This window comes from Dasypus novemcinctus, unplaced genomic scaffold (genome assembly GCF_030445035.2).
Source record: "Dasypus novemcinctus isolate mDasNov1 unplaced genomic scaffold, mDasNov1.1.hap2 scaffold_389, whole genome shotgun sequence".
In the NCBI taxonomy this organism is placed as follows: Eukaryota; Metazoa; Chordata; class Mammalia; order Cingulata; family Dasypodidae; genus Dasypus; species Dasypus novemcinctus.
Window position 1 is genome coordinate 40,741 of NW_026688353.1, and position 17,683 is coordinate 58,423.

Sequence of the window (17,683 nt, forward strand, 5' to 3'; positions counted from 1 at the left end):
GGCCTCGCCGTCCATCCGAAGCAGGGACCCCGGCTGCGGCGCCCTTCCTGCCCGCCGCCTCGTCCGACAACAGGGCGCCTCTCCCTCCCGGGCACCTCCTGCCACTCCAGGACAGCTTCAACCAGAGTCCACATGGCCCTCTGACCAGGGCCGAGCCCGTCTCTTCTCTGTCCTTCTGTCCTTGTCCCACTTCACACCTTGGGCCGCACACAACAGAGGGGTCCCCTCCTGCCGGCCGCTGTTCAGGTGTCGCGGGAAGGCGCCACGTGCTCCCCGGAGACCAGAATCCCCCGGCCCCTCACCACCAGGCTGCCCGGCCCTGGTCGGCCGAATCACACGCCTACCGAAGGCAGGTCACCCCAACCCGCAGCCCTGCGGGTGGGCGCCCGGGCCACTGGGACCTTGTGTCGTTAACCCATACTTCTGGTTATTGACCCTTTTGTCATTAACCCGTATCACGGAGACCTTCTAAAGAGGATACTGGAGTCAGAGAAACCGGAAACCAGAAGAGATGACCAAGGAGAGAGGGCTCTCCATGTGGCGGGGGCAGAGGCGCCAGTGGGGGACCCCCGGGTGTGTAGCAAGCTGGCCCAGCTGGCCACACGCGCGGGGGCCGGGAAGCACTCTGGACGCACGCTTTCTCGCAGTCCCAGCGCCCGTGGTCGGGAGCCAGTGCCTCGGGCCAGGACACATGGATGACTTGGGGACCCTCAGTTCAAAGCAGGTGCACGACTTGGGGCCCTCGGTTCAAGGCGGGTCCCCGCCCGGCCGCCAGCTCTGCAGAGAAGACTCGGCCCGCCCCGGGACCGTCAGCCCTGGCCCCGGCCGCCCCGCACTCCACGCCCTGGCTGCGCTGCCCGGCCCCCGAGCAGGCTCCGGCAGCCGCCTCCCCTTCCTCCCGCCTCCCGGGCTCGAACCCGACTAGGTCTTGCCTCAGGTAGCCCCCACAACGGCCTTTGAGGTAAGCACGCCGTCCCACTCCCAGCAGGTGGGAACCAGACAGAGCAATTCACGCACCCCCCCCACCCCTGCCTTTCCCCTCTGGGACACCAAGGGGCGACTCCAGGCCTGTGCCCGTATCAGATGGGCCAGGGCGGGCGGGACGTGGGAGCCCCAGCCCTGTGCAGAGCCCTGCAGAGGTCCCCCGGCTCCTCGCGGCCCCACCGAGGCGGCCCCCCGGGGCGTCAGCGGGGGCCACGGGGCCTGAGATCTGCCCTCACAGCACTGCCTGAGGGGGCCCCAGCCCAGCCCCCGAGGCCACGGCCAGGCCCTCCACAAGGAGCAGCTTCACATGCCACTGGGCACTCCCTGGGCACCTGCGCCTGCCTGTCCCAGCACCACAGAGGGTCTCCAGTCCCCTCAAAGCCCTGCCCTGCTGCTGGGCCAGCAGCTGCCCAATCCCCGGGGCCGCAGGCGACACGGGGTCCCTCCTCCCCCTTCCGTGTTTGCTGTGAACAAAAGTTAAATCCCCACTCCCCAGGTTCCTGCCTTTTAACCAGAAGGTAGACAAAGTCTTGCTCTGCCAAGAAGAAAACACGGCTGGCAGTGGACGAGAAACTCCCAGGGGTCCCGGCCCTGGCCCAGCGCCCCCGGGCGCCATGGTCCCACCGTGCTGCCTCCGGGTCAGGAAAGCGCTGCCCCAGCTCCCTGCGGGCACTTGGGCCTCAGGCCAGGGCGGGGCTCAGTGCGGCGGAGGGGGCTGGGTGGGCGCTGCCCGTACCTGTGGTGCAGGTGGCGCTGCAGGGCTCGTGGGACGAGAGCTTCCACCGGTACATGTCCGCCGGGCTCACGCCTTGCTTGCGGGCCTTCGGCCTGGTCCTGCAACGAGGTCAAGCAGAGCGGGTGAGAGGCGGCGGCGCGGGCGGGCGCACGGCGGGGCTCCGTCAGGGGTCCTGCGCGCTGCAAGGGGGCAGCTCGCCTGTCCTGAGCCGCTGGCAGAGGCCCGTCAGGTCAGAGCCGCCGCCGCCGCCTGAAACAGAAGCCGGTTCGCGCGGCCGCGGGCAGGCGCGTCGCGGGATGGACCGACGCCGGCACTGCCCGTCTCAGCGCCTCCGTCCACGCGCGCTGGCGCTGCAGCTGCAGTAGCTCCTTCTAGAGCTTGGCGCTCTCCACCACGCTGAGCGCTTTCCCCCGCGCACGCCGCTGTCTCGCCGTGGCCTCCACCGCCAGCCAGCGGTTTCCTCCCTCCCACCCAAGAAGGGCCCTCTCCCGCCGCCCCTCTCAGCTGGGACTCTGATTGAACGGGGACAGCAGCCCTTGAGCCTCGGGGGCAGAGGGGCGCCCACACGCCTCTGCCCGTGCTTCAGGCTCCAGCCAGGGTCGAGCTCTTCTCGTGGGGGACGCGGGTGGCCCCGTCCGGCTCTCAGGAGGATGGCGGGCTTCTCGGAGGCGGTGTGCGCCTGGGCCCGAGCCCACAGCCCACTGTGCAGGCCCGTTCCGGGCTCAGCAGGGGCTGGAAGGGGCGGCGGCAGCAGTGGCTCCAGCAGCTCAGCCAGCAGGCGCGGCCGGCCCCGGCATGAGCCCGAGCATGCCTGAGCCAGGGAGGCCACTGGCGGCGGGTCCACCGGGCTCGGCCTGGACCCTGTGGTCGCTGCGTGGCCCCAAGGTCCCGCTGGCGCACAGGGGCGCCGCCCACTGCGATGACCCCGAGCCGGCACCCTCCTCCAGGCCCGAGCTTGGGCAAGCCCCAGGTGCCCTCCTGGGGACTTCACTTCCCTTCCACGGGTGCAAACGCGGGAAGGAGGTGGGCTGGGCGAGGGCCCTGGATGCTGCTGGACAAGGCTTCCCAGGAGGCTCCCGAGTCCAGGTGAAGGCACCCACTCGGCTCAGGGGGTCCCTCCGTGGGCCCTGCAGGCTTGGGGCTGCCGGAGCTCCCCAGGCTGGTGAGAACTACGCCCCTTCTTGCTTGAATTGGCTTAAATTTCCCAGCAGAGTCCCACTTCCAGGAAGAGCTTAGCTGTGAACTTTGCCCTGAAGGCACATGAGAACCCAGGAGAGCATAGCCAGTGAGGCCTGAGGGAATGCATTTACTGAGGAGAGGGAGGGCAGGGGAGGGGGGGCAGGGGAAGGGGGGGAGCAGGGGAGGGCAGAGGGGGGCAGGAAGGGGAGGGCGGGGAGGGCAAGGGAGGGCAGCAGAGGGGAGGACAGAGAAGGGGAGAGCAGAGTAGCAGAGGGGAAGGCAGGGTAGGGTAGGGCAGGGCAGCAGAGAGGAGGGCACAGGAGGGCAGGGCAGTGTAGGAGGGCAGGAAGGGGAGGGCAGGAAGGGGAGGGCAGCAGAGGGGAGGGGAGGGCAATGGAGGGGAGGGAAGAGTGGGGGAGGGCAAGGCAGAGCAGCAGAGGGGAGGGTGAGAGAGGGCAGGGGAGGGCAGGGCAGCAGAGGGAAGGGCACGGGAGGGCAGGGCAGTGTGGGGCAGGAAGGGGAGGGCGGAGGAGAGCAGCGGAGGGGAGGGGAAGGGGGAGGGGGGGAGGGCAGGGCAGGACCTGGGCCACTGTCCCACTCTCCAGAGCCTGCCTGTCCTTTCCACAAGTCTCTTTAAAAGTGAGAGGACTCTTGCAAACAGAAGGGGTGGCCGGACTCTGAGGTCCTGTCCTTTTGGAACAAAGGCTTGTGGGAACACCGCGCGCCGTGCCCATGCACTCCGCTCCCACGCCAGCGCCCAGGTGGGCAAAGCCCGCAGGGCCAAGGAGCCCACCCACCCCGAGGCTGGCGGGGAAGCAGGCCCTGCGCCCACGGGGTCCCCCAGCCCGCTCTTCCGCAGCTTTTGACCCCCCGACCACAGAGGGGGGTGGAGGGAAAGGGCCAGTCTGTGCCCCCGGCCCCCAGGGAGCAGCTCCGCCATCTTTTTCTAATTACACACTCCCGCGCCAGCGCAGCGTGACTCATTCTCCCCGCCGGAGACGGCGCAGGCCTGCCTCAAAACAACCCCTTGGGTTTTCAGCACAAAAGGTATTATTTCTGGAGGAGCTGCCCACACAGGGCAGGGGCCTGGAGAGCCCCGCGCGGACAAGCACAGCGGCGCGGCGCCCGGCGCGTGCCCCTCGCCCAGAAGCGGCCGAGCCACCTTCTCTGCCTCCACCTGGAGGGAGGACACCGGCCCTGCCCCTCTCGGCCTGAGTGCAGAAGCAGAGGGCTTGCTGGAGGCCCAGGGCCCTGCGGGGACCTGCCCAGCCCCCGGGGGGCTCAGGCCATCCCTCCCCAGGCCCCCCCCAGGCTCGTCCCCTGGGCCTGCTGACTGCAGCCCCTGCTTGATTGTTGGAAGCTTTTCGGAGGAGATGAAAACAGCCCTTCCTCTCCTGGCTGCCCCTTAGCTTTCGCCTGCCCTTCCAGCAGACACCACTTCCTGTGTTGGGACAAAGCGGCGGTGGATGCAGCTATTTTGGCCTGGTGACCTTCCCGGTTGGCCTCCCTGGCCCTCGGGCTCCCCAGCCCACCCTTGGTCCCAGGTCAACGCCCCCCAGGCAGGCTCAGAAAGCCACGATGTCCCCACGACCAAGGGGCATGGGTGAGGGTCAAGGACCCAGAGGCTGGTGACAGGCCCAGGCTGTGACATCACCGGATCCCTGAGCCCCTCCGGTGGCCTCGGGACAAGCCCCGCACTCTAGAGGGAGAAACGCCCCCGTTCCCCGGTGAGGCAGGGGCCGCCCCTGACCCGGGGCCTGGCTCCCCTCTGCTCCTCACAGGGCCAGAATTGTCCACGCCCTGAGCCAGGCGGACAGTGGGGCCTGGGCCTGCTCTGGGAGGAGCCGCCGCAGGTGCTGGCCCGGTGGGCCCCGGGTCAGGCCTCCCGGAAGGCCCTACCCCAGGGGTTCGGCTTATTAATAAGTTTCCATTTCTCATGATAGCTGGAAAATGTGCTTATTAAACATTTCTTAAGCAGCTCTGAAACATTCAAATACCTTCCCCAGATCTAGCCGAACTGGTTTTCTATGAACCTAATCTTAGCTGACCCCCCTTGTTCTTTGTTCTAGGAGGACAATCAGCAGCACTTCCCAGTTCTATTCCCAGAAAGTCAGGAATAAGATAAGGTCTCAGCAAAATCTCAGCAGGGTGCCAGGAGCGCCCGCAGAGCCCAGGACACCTGCAGCTTCCGGGGAGAGAAGGCCATCCACCAGGGCAGCAACAGGAGTTCTGCAAACAGGAGATCACGCCCACACCCTGTCACCCCCACGGGGCAGGAAGGCGTCACGCAGTCAGCCCTTGAACCTCGAGCCCTACTCCCCCCATAAACACCCGAGGCCCCCTTCTCGCTGTGAACTGGTTTGGGGAAGATCCCCGGTTCCCTGCTCGAGGACATGCAATAAATCCCCTTCTCCTTTCCGCGCTTCCAGCGACATCACGCCCTGACTGTGCGCGCCACCGGTTAAATCCAACCCCCTCCATGGGGTCAGGCCCGGCGCCTTCGCTGCCTGCCCCCTCCCACAGCCCAGGGCCGAGCCGCGGCATCTGATGCTGGACCCCTGGCCCTTTCCCAGGAGTTGCCCCTCAGGCCGCATGGCCCCCCGAAGCAAACCATACAGGCCCTTGCAGCCCCCGAGTCCTGCAAACCAGCCGGAGGCCCCACCCCTGGCACATCAAGGGTGCAGGTGGCAGGGTGAGCCCCAAGGCCCCGCCTGGCCCCCGCAGGAAGGCTCCGGACTCCCGCTCCACCACGTTCGCCAAAGCAGGGTTCCTCCAGCCCCGCGGCCCGCCCACGGCCAGGTGCCCGGTGCCAGCCGGCCCCTCGGAAAACAGCCGGAGCAAAGGGGGGAAGCGGGAGGGGGCCTCAAAGCGAGTCCCCAGCCCGGCACGCTCCTGAGGGTCCCCGGCTCCCCAGGGAGGTGGGCTCTGCTGCTTTCATCCCCCAGATGGGTGAAAGGGTGGCCCCAAACCACAGCTCCTCAAGAGCACACCCCAAGTATCAAAGCTGCTCCCCTCCACCTCCGAAGGACACCCACTCTGCAGCCCCACTTCCTGGGCCAAGTTCAAGCCATTTTGGTATTTAGAGTCAAGGGACTTGGATGGGTCTTCAAAAAGACAGCCAACGACACGCAGAGCCGCTTCCACCTCCAGTCCCCACCCTGCCACAGGACACCGAGTGTGGCTGTCCCTTTAAGGGGGCTCGCTGCCCGTGGGACCCTGGCAATGACAGCCTTGGAGGCTCGCCCTGGGGCACTGTCCTCCAGCAGGGATGGTGGCAGGCCTGAGCCACCGCCCACCCAGCCGGCTCCGGGCAGCTCCCAGCGGTCCCCGGCTTTGGGGCCTGGCTCAACGCAGGGTCTCCGACAGCCCAGCGCAGACGCAGGGCCCCAGGCCTCCTTCCTGACCCCCGACCCCAGGGTCTGGCCCCTGGCTGCGCGGCCCCCAGGCCCTTCCACGCTCCTCTCTTGGCCCGAGCCACCCTCCGCTCTGGGAACGGCCCGGAGCGCCCACCTCCTGCCCGACGGACTTAGAACAGAGGCACGGCAGGCCCCCGGGCTCCAGCGCCCTCGCCGCGTCACTCCCCGCCCCAAGGCGCTGAGGACGGCTCCTAACCAAAGGTGGCCTGAGGACCCAGAGCCATCCTGCTCTCGGAGAGCCCGAGAAGCGTCAGCTCCTCCACCAGCTCACATCCAGGACGTCGGCGCCGGGACGGGCACGTGGGTCTGGAGTGGGGCAGGGCGGGCGCCACGCGCTGGCCTCTGACCCCAGCTGAGCTCCACGGGCCGGCGGCTTGGGGGACTCTGGGGAGGTGGGCTCGCTCCCACGCGCCTCCAGGGTCTCCGGCCAGACCCGTCGGGCCTCGGCACCCCCCACGCCCCCGGCGGCCCCCGGTGCGCCTCCTACCTGGCCTTGTGGGTCCTGTTCCCCGACATGGTGGGGAGGCTCGTGCTGGCGTTGGGGGCCGGCGCCTCGGCGGAGACGTTGGCGAGCCTGTCGCTGCTCAGCTCCAGGAAGGAGCCGTTGAGCAGGGCGCCGGCCCCCTCGCGCTCCTCGTAGTCGGCGGAGAGGCCCTCGGCCGGCGCGCCCCCGGGGACCCCCAGCGCGAAGATGCTGTTGACAGTCTCGTTGAGGGGGAGCTCCTTGGAGTCGGAGCTCGCGCCCGGCAGCTGGTCGGTGATGGCGTTGGCCGAGAGGAACTCGCGGTCGTCCTTGTCCCCCGTGAGCGCCGTCCCCGTGGTGTTGCCCTCTGCGGGGCGAGAGGACGCTCAGACCCCCGCTGTGCCCTCGTGCCGCGGCAGGAGCCGCCCTGGGGGAGGGACCCAGGCCGGTGGGGCCCGGGCCCAAGGGAGCTGAGCCAGCCCCCGGGGGCGGGCGTCTGCCAGGGCGAGGGCCGGATTCGGCCGCGGCCACCCAGGGCACGGCAGCGCCAGAGGCGCCGGGGAAATCTCCCGCGGATGGGATTCCAGAAGTTTCTTCGACTTAAAGGCTCCGAGGGCCGAGAGCCCCCCAGGGAGGGAGGGGGATCCTTCTAAAGTCTGGTCCATTCTCCGGCCGCCACCCCTCCGGAAGCTGCCGTGCCCTGCTGTCCCCAGGAGTGACCTGTGACGCGTCCACCTGCCCGGGTCTCCACGCCCTGCCCTCCGAGTGCTCGCCTCGGCCCTGCTGTCCCCCCCACCTGAGTCTTCTCGGCCCCGCCCCTGCCACCCTCGCCCGTTAACCTGCGCTCCTGGTTGAGGAGGGGTCGCTGAGGACCCTTCCCTGCCACCTCCATCTGCGACGGAGCCTCCCCAGGCTGCTCCCGGGCCACCTCTGCCTGGGCTCTTGCCTCACCCTGGGACGCGGTCTGCCTCCACGGGCCCCGAAGCCCCTGAGCGTCACTCTTGCGCGCTGTCGCCTCCATCCAGTGAGCCAGGGCAGGGGCTGTGGGCTCACACTGTCCTGGGCTCGGACCCCAGGCCCTCCGAGGCGGACTGGGTGACTTGGGCAAGAGGCTTCGTCTTCTAAGCCTCAGTTTCCCCATCTGCCACATTGCACCTGCCCCCCAAGAATGAATGTGAAGGAGCCCAGAAGTGAGCCTGGCGTCCCCCTTGGAGGCCTCTCCTGTGGACCCGAGGGGCGGCCCCCCCAGCCCCGCCCCCAGCCGCCCCGGGTACCTGGGAAGCCCTTGGCCCTGGGCACTCCTTCGCAGGCCCTGCCGCCGGCCGGCTCGCACACCTCGTTGGTCTCCCGGTCCCTGCTCAGGCCCAGCCGGATGGCCAAGCCGGGGCGGCCGAACAGCCGGGGGTCCGGGCCATAGAGGGAGCCGTTGTGCCGGACGAAGCCCAGCAGCCCCGCGGAGTCCAGCTCCTGGCTCTCGGCGCTCTCGGAGGCCGGCTCGGGGACGCCGTAGAAGACGGGCGGCAGGCGGTGGGCGTGCGGCTGCAGGAGCGTGTACTCGAAGGTGATGGAGGGGCTCCGGCCATTCTGGTTCCACAGCTGGGGGAGCGGAAGGAGCGGGACCCCGCCCCGAAGCCTCACTCGGGCCCCTTCCCAGAGTGGCGCTGGGCCCGGCACCCGGGAGTTGTGCCGAGGGCGCCCGCGGCGTCCCACCCAGGCACTGGACCGTGCAGGCTGCGGTGCCCCAGGCTCCACCCGCGCCCAGGGAGCCCGTGGCCACTCGGCCGGAGGGCCAAGGAGAGGCCCTGGCCTGAGAGCGGGAGGTGGGGACGCGCGGCAGCCCGCCACCTGCAGCCCAGCCCAAGCTGCACCACCGCCGCCTGTCAGCAACTCTGAATCCTGACACTCGTCCTTGCGGGGGGACTGCTGTGGCTGAGGTGGGAGTTCAAAGCCCTGCCTCGATTTGGAGACCCCCGCGGGGTGGGCTGAGGCCCCTGTGGATACGGCCTCGCAGCCCAGTATCCCCTCTGCCCCGTGAGGCCGTTTCTGAGACGGGCCCGGCAGTCCCCAAAGGCTGAGGGTGGGGGGTCCAGCACCAAGAGCTGGAGTCCAGAGTGGGAGCAGGCTCTAAAGTGGATTTGGGGGAAGCGGACTTGGCCCAGTGGTTAGGGCGTCGGTCTACCACATGGGAGGTCCCCGGTTCAAACCCCGGGCCTCCTTGACCCGTGTGGAGCTGGCCCATGCTCAGTGCTCATGCGCGCAATAAGTGCCTCCCCACGCAGGGGTGTCCCCCGTGTAGGGGAGCCCCACGCGCAAGGAGTGCGCTCCATAAGGAGAGCCGCCCAGTGTGAAAGAAAGTGCAGCCTGCCCAGGAATGGCGCCGCCCACACAGAGAGCTGACACAGCAAGATGACGCAACAAAAAGAAACACAGATTCCTGTGCCGCTGACAACAACAGAAGCGGACAGAGTAGAACACGCAGCAAATAGACTCAGAGAACAGACAACTGGGGCAGGAAGGGGGAAGGGGAGAGAAATAAATAAAATAAATCTTGAAATAATAAAAATAATAATAAATATAGTGGATTTGGGAGCAGGGGCGCCTCCAGCCAGGGACAGTAGGGGGCCGCCACTGGTGGCAGTGGAGCCCCAAGCCGAGCCCCCTGAGGTGGAGCCGTGGGGTACAGCCGGACCACAGGGCCCACGGCTGGGGGGCTGAGCAGACAGAGGCCCCAGCCAGGACTTAACGACAAGGTATCGGAGCGGGGGCCCGGAGAAGGGGACCCGGAACTCGACGTGGCGGTCCCAGCCCACGGGCATGGAAGCTCGACTCTCGGCTCCCCAGCTCCCCCAGGCCCGGAGGCCAGCCCTTCCCCGGCTCAACAGGGGCGCACAGACCTCTGTCTGGCAAGACATGGCCCCTCCAGGCCTCCCCCAGCCCCCCAGCCCCCCCAGCCCCGGGGCTGGTGGCTCAGCGCAAGCTGTAGCCTGGCCCGGGCCAGGGCCTGCCAGACCCTGCAGAAGCTGCGCACGTGCGCAGGGCTGGCTCCCAGGGGCAAAGACAGCCAGTTCCCTGGAGGGAGGGGCAGCCGCTGCGGGAGCACCCTCATGCGGGAATCAGCTGTGGGCAAGAACGCTGCGGCAGAGCACCCACGTATGCCGGGACGGCCCTGGGGAGCCTGGAGAAAGCGAGGGTCAACTCCGGCGGGAGGCGAGCGGGACCACCGTGGCAGCCGGTGAAGAGCCGGCGAAAGCCCGGCAACGCCCCCGAGACGGTTCTCTACGCGCGGTCTCTGCCACCAGCACGGAAAAGGCCGCCGGAGGGACAGAGCAGGGGTCCTCTAGGCCAGGGCTGATGGCGGGAGGTCCTTCTAGAACGGCAAGCTCTGACCACTGGACCCCAAAATAATCAAGGCCGGGTGGTAAGGTGGGTCCAGGCATGGTCACCAGCAAGATGGACGTGGCCCCCGGGGGACCTAACCCATGGGGCCTCTGGACGTCGTTAAGAGAACAAAGCATGCCTAGGGGCTCGGAGGGCGGAGGGGCCCTGAAAAGGTGGCGTCGGTCTCCGTGAGCCCAAGAAAGCAGGAGTGGAGGCCCGGAGCGGGGGCAGCTTCCCGCAAGAGGCACAGCCCTCGGCCCAAGCTCCGAATCAGCTTGGGACCAGAATCCGCTGGCTGAAGGGAAGGCCAAGTCCCCAGGGAGAGGGCCCCACAGCCAGCGCAAGTGCACAGAGGAACAACGAGCCCAGCTCTTCCCCAAAGAGCCAGCAGCCATTTGCTCGGCTAACTGTGCAGCAGAGGAACGGATAACCGTCCCAGGGCCTGCTGTGACCACAGTCCAAGTTGTCCCCATGCCTGGGGACACAAGGCCCAGCCATTGCCCCGTTACCGGCAGGGCCGCAGGGGAGGCGGTTCTGCTCTGCCTGTCTCCCGGCACGTCTCACCCAGCGGTCAGGACCTGAATGTCTAAATGGGAGTTGGTGGGACCCTCCCTTGGCCCCTTGTGGGCTGAGAGCTGTTGTAGGGGGAAAGCCAAGTGGTGGCCCCTGAGCCTGAGCTCTGCCCCCCATCCAAGACAGTGAATCAAAAATGAGGGGGGAAAGCAGCTGTGGCTCAATCAGCTGGGCTCCCGTCTACCGAATGGGAGGCCCTGACCTCCTTGAGAAGGCAGGCTAGCCCACATGCAGAGAGCCGCAGCAAGGTGACGCAACAAGAAGGGAGACAAGTAAAAACACAGAAGAGCACACAGCAAATGGACAGAGCGGACAGCAAGCCAGCCACGGGGAGGGGGGAGGGGGAATAAATAAATAAAATAAATACAGACACAGAAGAACGCACAGCGAATGCACACAGAAAGCAGCCGGCCAGCAAAAAGCTTCAAAGGGGTTGGATTAAATAAATAATAATAAGGGGAAGTGGATGTGGCTCAAGTAATTGTGCTTCTGCCTACCACGTGGGAGGTCCTGGGTTCTGTTCCCGGTGCCTTCTGGAAATGGTGAGCTGGCATGGCAGGCAGGGGCAGCTAGCTGGCACAACAAGATGACGCAACAAAAGAGACACAAAGAGGAAAGACAATGAGAGATACGAGAAACCAGGAGTAGAGGTGGCTCAGGGGATTGAGCACCTCTCTTCCTCCTCGGAGGTCCTGGGTCCAGTTCCCAGTGCCTCCTAAAGAGAAGATGAGCAGACACAGAGCGCGCACAGCAGATGGACACAGAGAGCAGACAGTGAGCACAAACAGTGGGATGGGGAGGGGAGAAAATAAACAAAACAAATCTTTTTTTAAAAAAAAGACCATGTCCTGGAGAAAATAACAGAGCTCAGCGACACACCGGGAGATCTAAAGGACCCAGGGGTGGTGTACCCCGTCCTGTTCCTCATTTAATTCACCAGCGAGGCTCCTGCAAAGCAAGGCAGGTCCAGGGGGACGACAGGGAACGACCACGAGCTCCACCAGATAGTGGCTCCAGGGCAGCTTCTGATAAAAACGGCCCCTTTCCAAGCACACTGACATGGCCCCAGGCCAATGGCACGCAGCCACGTTCTCTCCGTCCCTACAGAGAAGGAGGACCAGAAGCAGTTTTCTTTCAGGTGGGCGGTACAAGAGCACACACTGAAAACCCTGACCGAAGGCTCCGTGGACCCCTCCGCCCTCCGTCACAACACAGTCCAGAGGGGCCTGGGCCGCCCGACAGGCAGGACATCCGTCCTCCATGCTGACCGCTCCGCGTTAATGGACCAGGGGAGCGAGAACTGGGAGGAGTGCTGGAGGCCTTGGTAAAATACACAAACCCCAGGTGACCGTAGACCCTGGAAGATTCAGTGACCCCCCCACTCGAATGAAAATTTCAGAGTCCAATAGTCCAGGGACACCAGGAGAGTAAAAGGCAAATGATGGCACTCACACCTCCCTCCCACCCGACACACACACCACAAAGAATCCTGGAGGTGGCGTTTTGCACACCTGGGGACATTGCTCTGGTCCACGTACCAAGCCACACGAAAGGCTGCCAGCTTTGAATGGGGCCTGAGTACGGGCTCTGCAGCAGCACCAGTGGTGCACGTGGCCATGCCCCTACACCAGAGGACCTCACAGACCCTACAACAGAAGTATCAGGGGGTGGAGGGTGGGGAGGAGATATCCCGGAAGTCTCTGGTGAGCCCCAGTAGGAAAATCACAATGAACCTCTAGGGCTCTGGAACCAGGCCATGGCATCCGCCGCAAAGGAACAGGCATCATTTGAAAAACACCCCTGGCGCACACAGCACGTCACAGTGCAACCAGAGCTAACCATCAAGGCCTGGGCTGGGAAGACTCATGGTTGGGAAGGCCCAGCAGTTCTCCGTGATACCACGGAAACGTTAAACCAGGATGAGGCAAAACCAGGGCTCAGCAGAGCCACATCTGCACCCAAAGCCCACGCGGCTGGCGTCTCTCGCATAGCCCACGGCTCTGGGTATATGGCAGCACCATCACAACGAAGAAAGGGCGAAGAGACGCAGATGGGCTTGATTCAGAAATGAGTCAACTTGGCATGATGATACAAGCTGAAAGCAGACTTCGGCTTCCCGGCAGCCCCATTCAGGGGACCCGGGGGGAAATGCAGTGAAGGGAAATTCTCCCAGTGGGCTCCAGGCAGTGCATGCACTTTGCATGGAAAGCAGTGACCCAAGATCAGAATACATATGGTCTCGTGGGCAGGGGCAAGTGGCCTGGCTGGTTGGTCAGGGCCTGGATGGAAAAGACTGGAAGGCTGTGGACCTTCTGAGAGGATGCACGTGGATAGACTGAGGGAGTAGGCACAAGACCTGGAGCACTGTGTAGCGTGCGTGCAGCAGTGTGACATGGTTATGAATTCCAAAAATAGACACTGGATTATGTTTGTGATCTGATCTGTACCTGGGCGTGATTAAGTTATGATTAGGACTTTGATTGGGCCACGTCATTAGGGCATTGAGTCCCCACCGCTTGGTGGGTGGGACTCACAGATAAAAGACATGGCAAAGGACAGAGTTGGGTTTTTGATGTTGGAGATTGATGCTGAAGCCTTAAGCTGGAGTCCCAAGAAGTAAGCTCACAGAGGAACCCTGAACCCAGAGAGAAGCAAGACCCTGGCAGGGAGGAACCCAGGAAGCCTGAGCCCTCACAGACATTGGCAGCCATCTTGCTCCAACACGTGGAAATAGACTTGGGTGAGGGAAGTAACTTATGCTTTACGGCCTGGTATCTGTAAGCTCCTACCCCAATAAATACCCTTTGTAAAAACCAACCAATTTCTGGTATTTTGCATCAGCGCCCCTTTGGCTGACTAATACAGGGTGCTAACATGCCAGAGCACACTTGCCGCAGGAGGCACTGGGCCACCAGTCTCGGGCACAATGGCCTTGCCAGTGGACACAGGCCAGCCTCGGCCTCAGTCACTCCAGGGATAGCATGGCCCTGGTGGTGGGGCTGGAAGCTACGTGTGGGCCAATAGCACAAGCCCCACCCATCAGGGCTGCTCTGGCCCCCCCCCACGCCTGAGGGTCCAGCCTGCAGCGGCTGAGGACCACTCGGTGGGAGTCGATGACGCAGCGCCCCTTCTGTCCCGCCCACAGAGCCTCAGCCAGCCCCAGCGCCGCCTGGCGTTGTACTGGGCCAAGCCACTGGGCACATGGCCACAGGGTCCACTGGTCCCATCATGCGCTGCATCCCCTGGAGACAGCCTGACAGATCAGCAGAGAAAGGCCCCTAGGGGCCAGCCCAGGCATGACCGTCCCCAGGGTGGAGGGCCTTGGGGCGGCCTCCGTGATGCGATGCACACCCTAAATCAAAGCTGACCTCGGCACGAGCCCCCGATCAGTAAACTACACGGGCCTGGGAAACACCGCGAACCAGCAGTGGCTGTCATTCCCAGGGACCCACTCGGGGATTTTGTTTCCCATCCCAGCAACCCTAAGATCTGTGGGTCTAGAGAGCCTGATTCCCAGAGGGACACGCCCATAGCAGGCGTCTCCTTAAACCCCCCGCTTCAGCTCGGGCACTGGGGAGGGGTCAGTGCCCCACAGGGCTAAGCAGTCCTGCTCGTCAGGGCAGGGATGTTGGGGGACTGGCGCAGGGAGAGTGTACCTGGCACCCAGCTAATGCACTAGGGCATCACTGGGGACCCCTGCCCAATCAGATGGTAGCTGGACAAGAGCAGCTGCCTTGGACAAGAGTCTGGGCCCCCCGCCCGCCCCAGGTAAGCCCCCTAGACTAGCTGAGGCGCTAGGTGAGACTCAGAGGACTGGAGTGGCAGCAGGAGAGAAAAGGCGCCCTCCGGGCCAGCCGCCCATCGTCCCCCAGCCCTGGAGGCCAGCCACCCATCATCCCCTTGCCTTCCAGTCCAGCTGCCAATCGTCCCCCAGCCCTGGAGGCCAGCCGCCCATTGTCCCCTAGCCTTCCTCCCGTTAGGCTCCTGGGAAAGGACCAAGCCGAATCCTAGAGGAACTGCACCTGCAAGGGTAGGCTGTGTGGCAGCACGGGGGTATGCAGTATCTGGCTGTTCTGGGCCACAGAGCCCACCTGATGACACGTTGTCCACGCCGCCACAAGTGTGGCCTGCCCCCAGGCCACGGCAAGCCTTCCCCCACCCCCAGGACTTCCCTTGGCCAAAGAGAGCCGCGTCTCCAAGGTCATGCCCCATCCGCAAGGGGCAACCTGCATGCAGAGTCTAAAGGCTCGGCTCCCTGCCTCAATTCCAGATAATTCTGGGGGAGCCTTTTCAACTGCAGAGCCCCCTGGGGGTGGGCAGAGCCCCCAGTCGTGACTGCTCACAGCTCCACCTGCCCCTCTGCGCAGGTGTGGTTCCTGGGATCACCCCCCGAAGTCCTGCACACGCGCCTCCATCTCCCCAGGGAAGCCACCCACCCAGAAACTCCCAGCTCCTACTACATTCTGAGATCACCGAGGCTGGGGCACAGGGTCACCCCAGATCGGAGGCTCCACCAGCTTGGGAGTTAACCAAGCAGCGACTCCAGCCTCGGGCAGACCTGGGTTCAAAGTCCCCTTGCCTGCAAGCTCTCTGTGCCCAGGGCTCTTCACGCAAGGGGAAGACCGCGGCGCCCGCCACAGGGGGCTGCGGGGCCTGAGGAGCTGCGGTGGCCGAGCGCTACCCCCAGCTGTACCTCCTCAGCCCCCGAGACTGAGAAAGCCCCAGGCCTCAGGCACCGCAGGGCAGCTCATCCGGACATGCCCCGGCCTCGACGGCAAGCCCCTAAAGCCACATGGCATTTGTTCCTAGCTGACCCTCCTGGCAAGCGGGCACAGACACAGAGCTGCCCATGGCATGTGCCCTCTGCCCCACCCCCAGAGCCCTGAGCCTCCTGGGGGAGGCCGTGCCTGAGGGGCGCCAGGCCGGCATAGAGCCTGGGGCCCGGGGCCACAAGTGCCATCCTGGTCCCCCAATATTAAGGGCCTGGCAGAAACAAGGCAGTCCACGGGTGGGTAGGAAACAGAGGGGCCCAACTGTGGGGTGTGCCTGTTCCCCAGAGGTGCTACAGCAAGGATGAATGAATGAATGAATGAATGAATGAATGGTTATGGAAGCAGGTGGTTGGTGAATGGAGCAATGAAGTGAGAGAGAAGGTGAATGAATTTAAATCTGACTAATGAATGGGGGGTGAAGTGCTCAATGAACGAGCGAGTGAGTGAGTGAACGAAGCCCAACCGGAGCCGAGCGGCGGGGCTGCCCACGCCCCGCCCACGCCCCGCGCCCGCCCGCGGCGCCCGGCTCACGCACCATCACGTTCAGGCCCTGGGTGGTGGGCCCCTGCGCCACGATGTACTCGATGCCCGTCTCGTAGACGTCCATGGGCCGCCGGTACTTGACCACGGTGCCGGCGATGTGGAAGTTCTTGGGGCTGTCCACCTTGTAGTTGCCGTTGAAGAAGTAGTAGCCGGCTTCGTCCGCGAGAGCTGGGAGGGCAGGGCCGCCGGCCACATGAGCGCGTGGGCCCGGGGGGAGCCGGCCTGGCGCGCGCAGGGAACACTGGCCAAGCCTGCCTCCCCAAGCCTCCCCCCCCCGAAACGCCCCAAGGCCAGGGAGGGCCACGTGGTGGGGGAGGCGGGAGCTCTGTCTGTGTCGGGCGTGCGCCCCAACCCGCGAGCGCCGGGGAGATGCAAATGCACGTTCCTGTCCGCCTAAAATAAACAGCTAAGGGCTCGTCTAGACGGCTGAGAATAGCTGGCGGGGGTGGGGGGGACGGGGGGGGCGTCGGGTCCTGTTGCTTTTGAAGGCCGCCTTTGAAGGAGCCAAGGGGCTGCGAGGTGTCGCGCCAGCACCATACCCCAGGGGCCAGGCTGGACCTGGCCGGCGCAGGAGGCACTGGAGGGCAGGTGTCTGCCAGGTACAGGGCTGGGCATCCAGCCTGGCTCCCCGCTGCGGCTCCCCCAACTGCACGGTGACCAGATGCCCTGAGAGCCCACCCAGCACCCACAGAGAGAGGCCCGGCTGGCTGGGCAGCGCCCGCACTGGCCGCCTCCGCCCTCGCACTGGGAGGGATGATGTGGACAGCCCGAGCCGGCTCGGCGGGACTGACCGTCTCCCCTCCACCCCTTCACCCAGGCTTGGCCAAGAGGGCCCCGGGGCATCTTCTCAGCCACCGTCTCTGGGTGGTGGGGTACAGGTGGGCGCTTGGAGTATCTCGGGGGACAGGCACCCCCAGGGCCTGACTCGAGCCTAACGAAGGCTCGGGACAGAAAGGAGTGGGTGCACAAACCGTCTGCCCACTGCCCCTGGGGTCTGGGAAACTGTCTGGAGCTGATTGCTTGGGGAAAGCCAGGCCCCCTGGGGCTGGAGAGGGTGAGCAGGGGTGCCTGGAACCTCCCAGAACCTCGGAGGCAGGGGACAAGAGGGGGCAGCCTCGGCGCTCGGGGACAGCCTGTCTTGCAAAGAGTGTCCTCGAGCAGGTTCTGGGGGGCTGGCCAGCGGGCGCAGAGGGGCTCAGCTGCCAAAGCTCCTGCCCCTCCGCGGGCAGAGGGCGTGTCATCAGCCCGAGGGACGGGCGGACGTGCCGGCTCGATAAAGGCCCTTCCCATATCAATGTCAAAAAATAACACAGACCACGTCCCAGTTCTGCGCAGAGAGGGGAGAGCCGAGGGGCCGTGCCGGGGTGGGCCGAGGGCCAGAGTCCAAGGCCCGCTTCCTGCCTGACAGCATGGCCTTCCTTCCCGTGCTGTCCCAGCGCGCCAGGCCGCGCCGGCGTTTCCAAGCGTCTGTTTCGAGAACGCGCGCTGTGGAGCCAGCTCCGGGGACGCCACGCTTCCCGGCCCGCCGCTCACCCCGCGACAAGGCGACCGGCCTGGCCAGAGGCTGAGACGCCTGGCGACGCGGGCGGCACCCCATGCCGGGTTGGGCGGCAGAGCGGCCCCCAGGGCGACGGGCCGG

At 65.4% G+C, this 17,683-nt stretch overlaps 1 protein-coding gene across 5 annotated transcripts in view; it reads right to left on the reverse strand.

Annotated features, from left to right (window-relative positions):
• The window catches only part of ADAMTSL2 (ADAMTS like 2), a 39,061-nt gene that overhangs the window by 9,767 nt on the left and 11,611 nt on the right, over positions 1 to 17,683 (reverse strand). For all 5 annotated transcript variants that reach the window (XM_058292860.2, XM_058292858.2, XM_071213655.1 and 2 more), the window contains 4 exons: positions 16,037 to 16,212; positions 8,053 to 8,374; positions 6,803 to 7,145; positions 1,721 to 1,818 (listed from right to left, as the gene is read on the reverse strand). In XM_058292860.2, the coding sequence (XP_058148843.1) occupies positions 1,721 to 1,818; positions 6,803 to 7,145; positions 8,053 to 8,374; positions 16,037 to 16,212 (939 nt within the window). The remainder of the gene's footprint in view (positions 1 to 1,720; positions 1,819 to 6,802; positions 7,146 to 8,052; positions 8,375 to 16,036; positions 16,213 to 17,683) is intronic.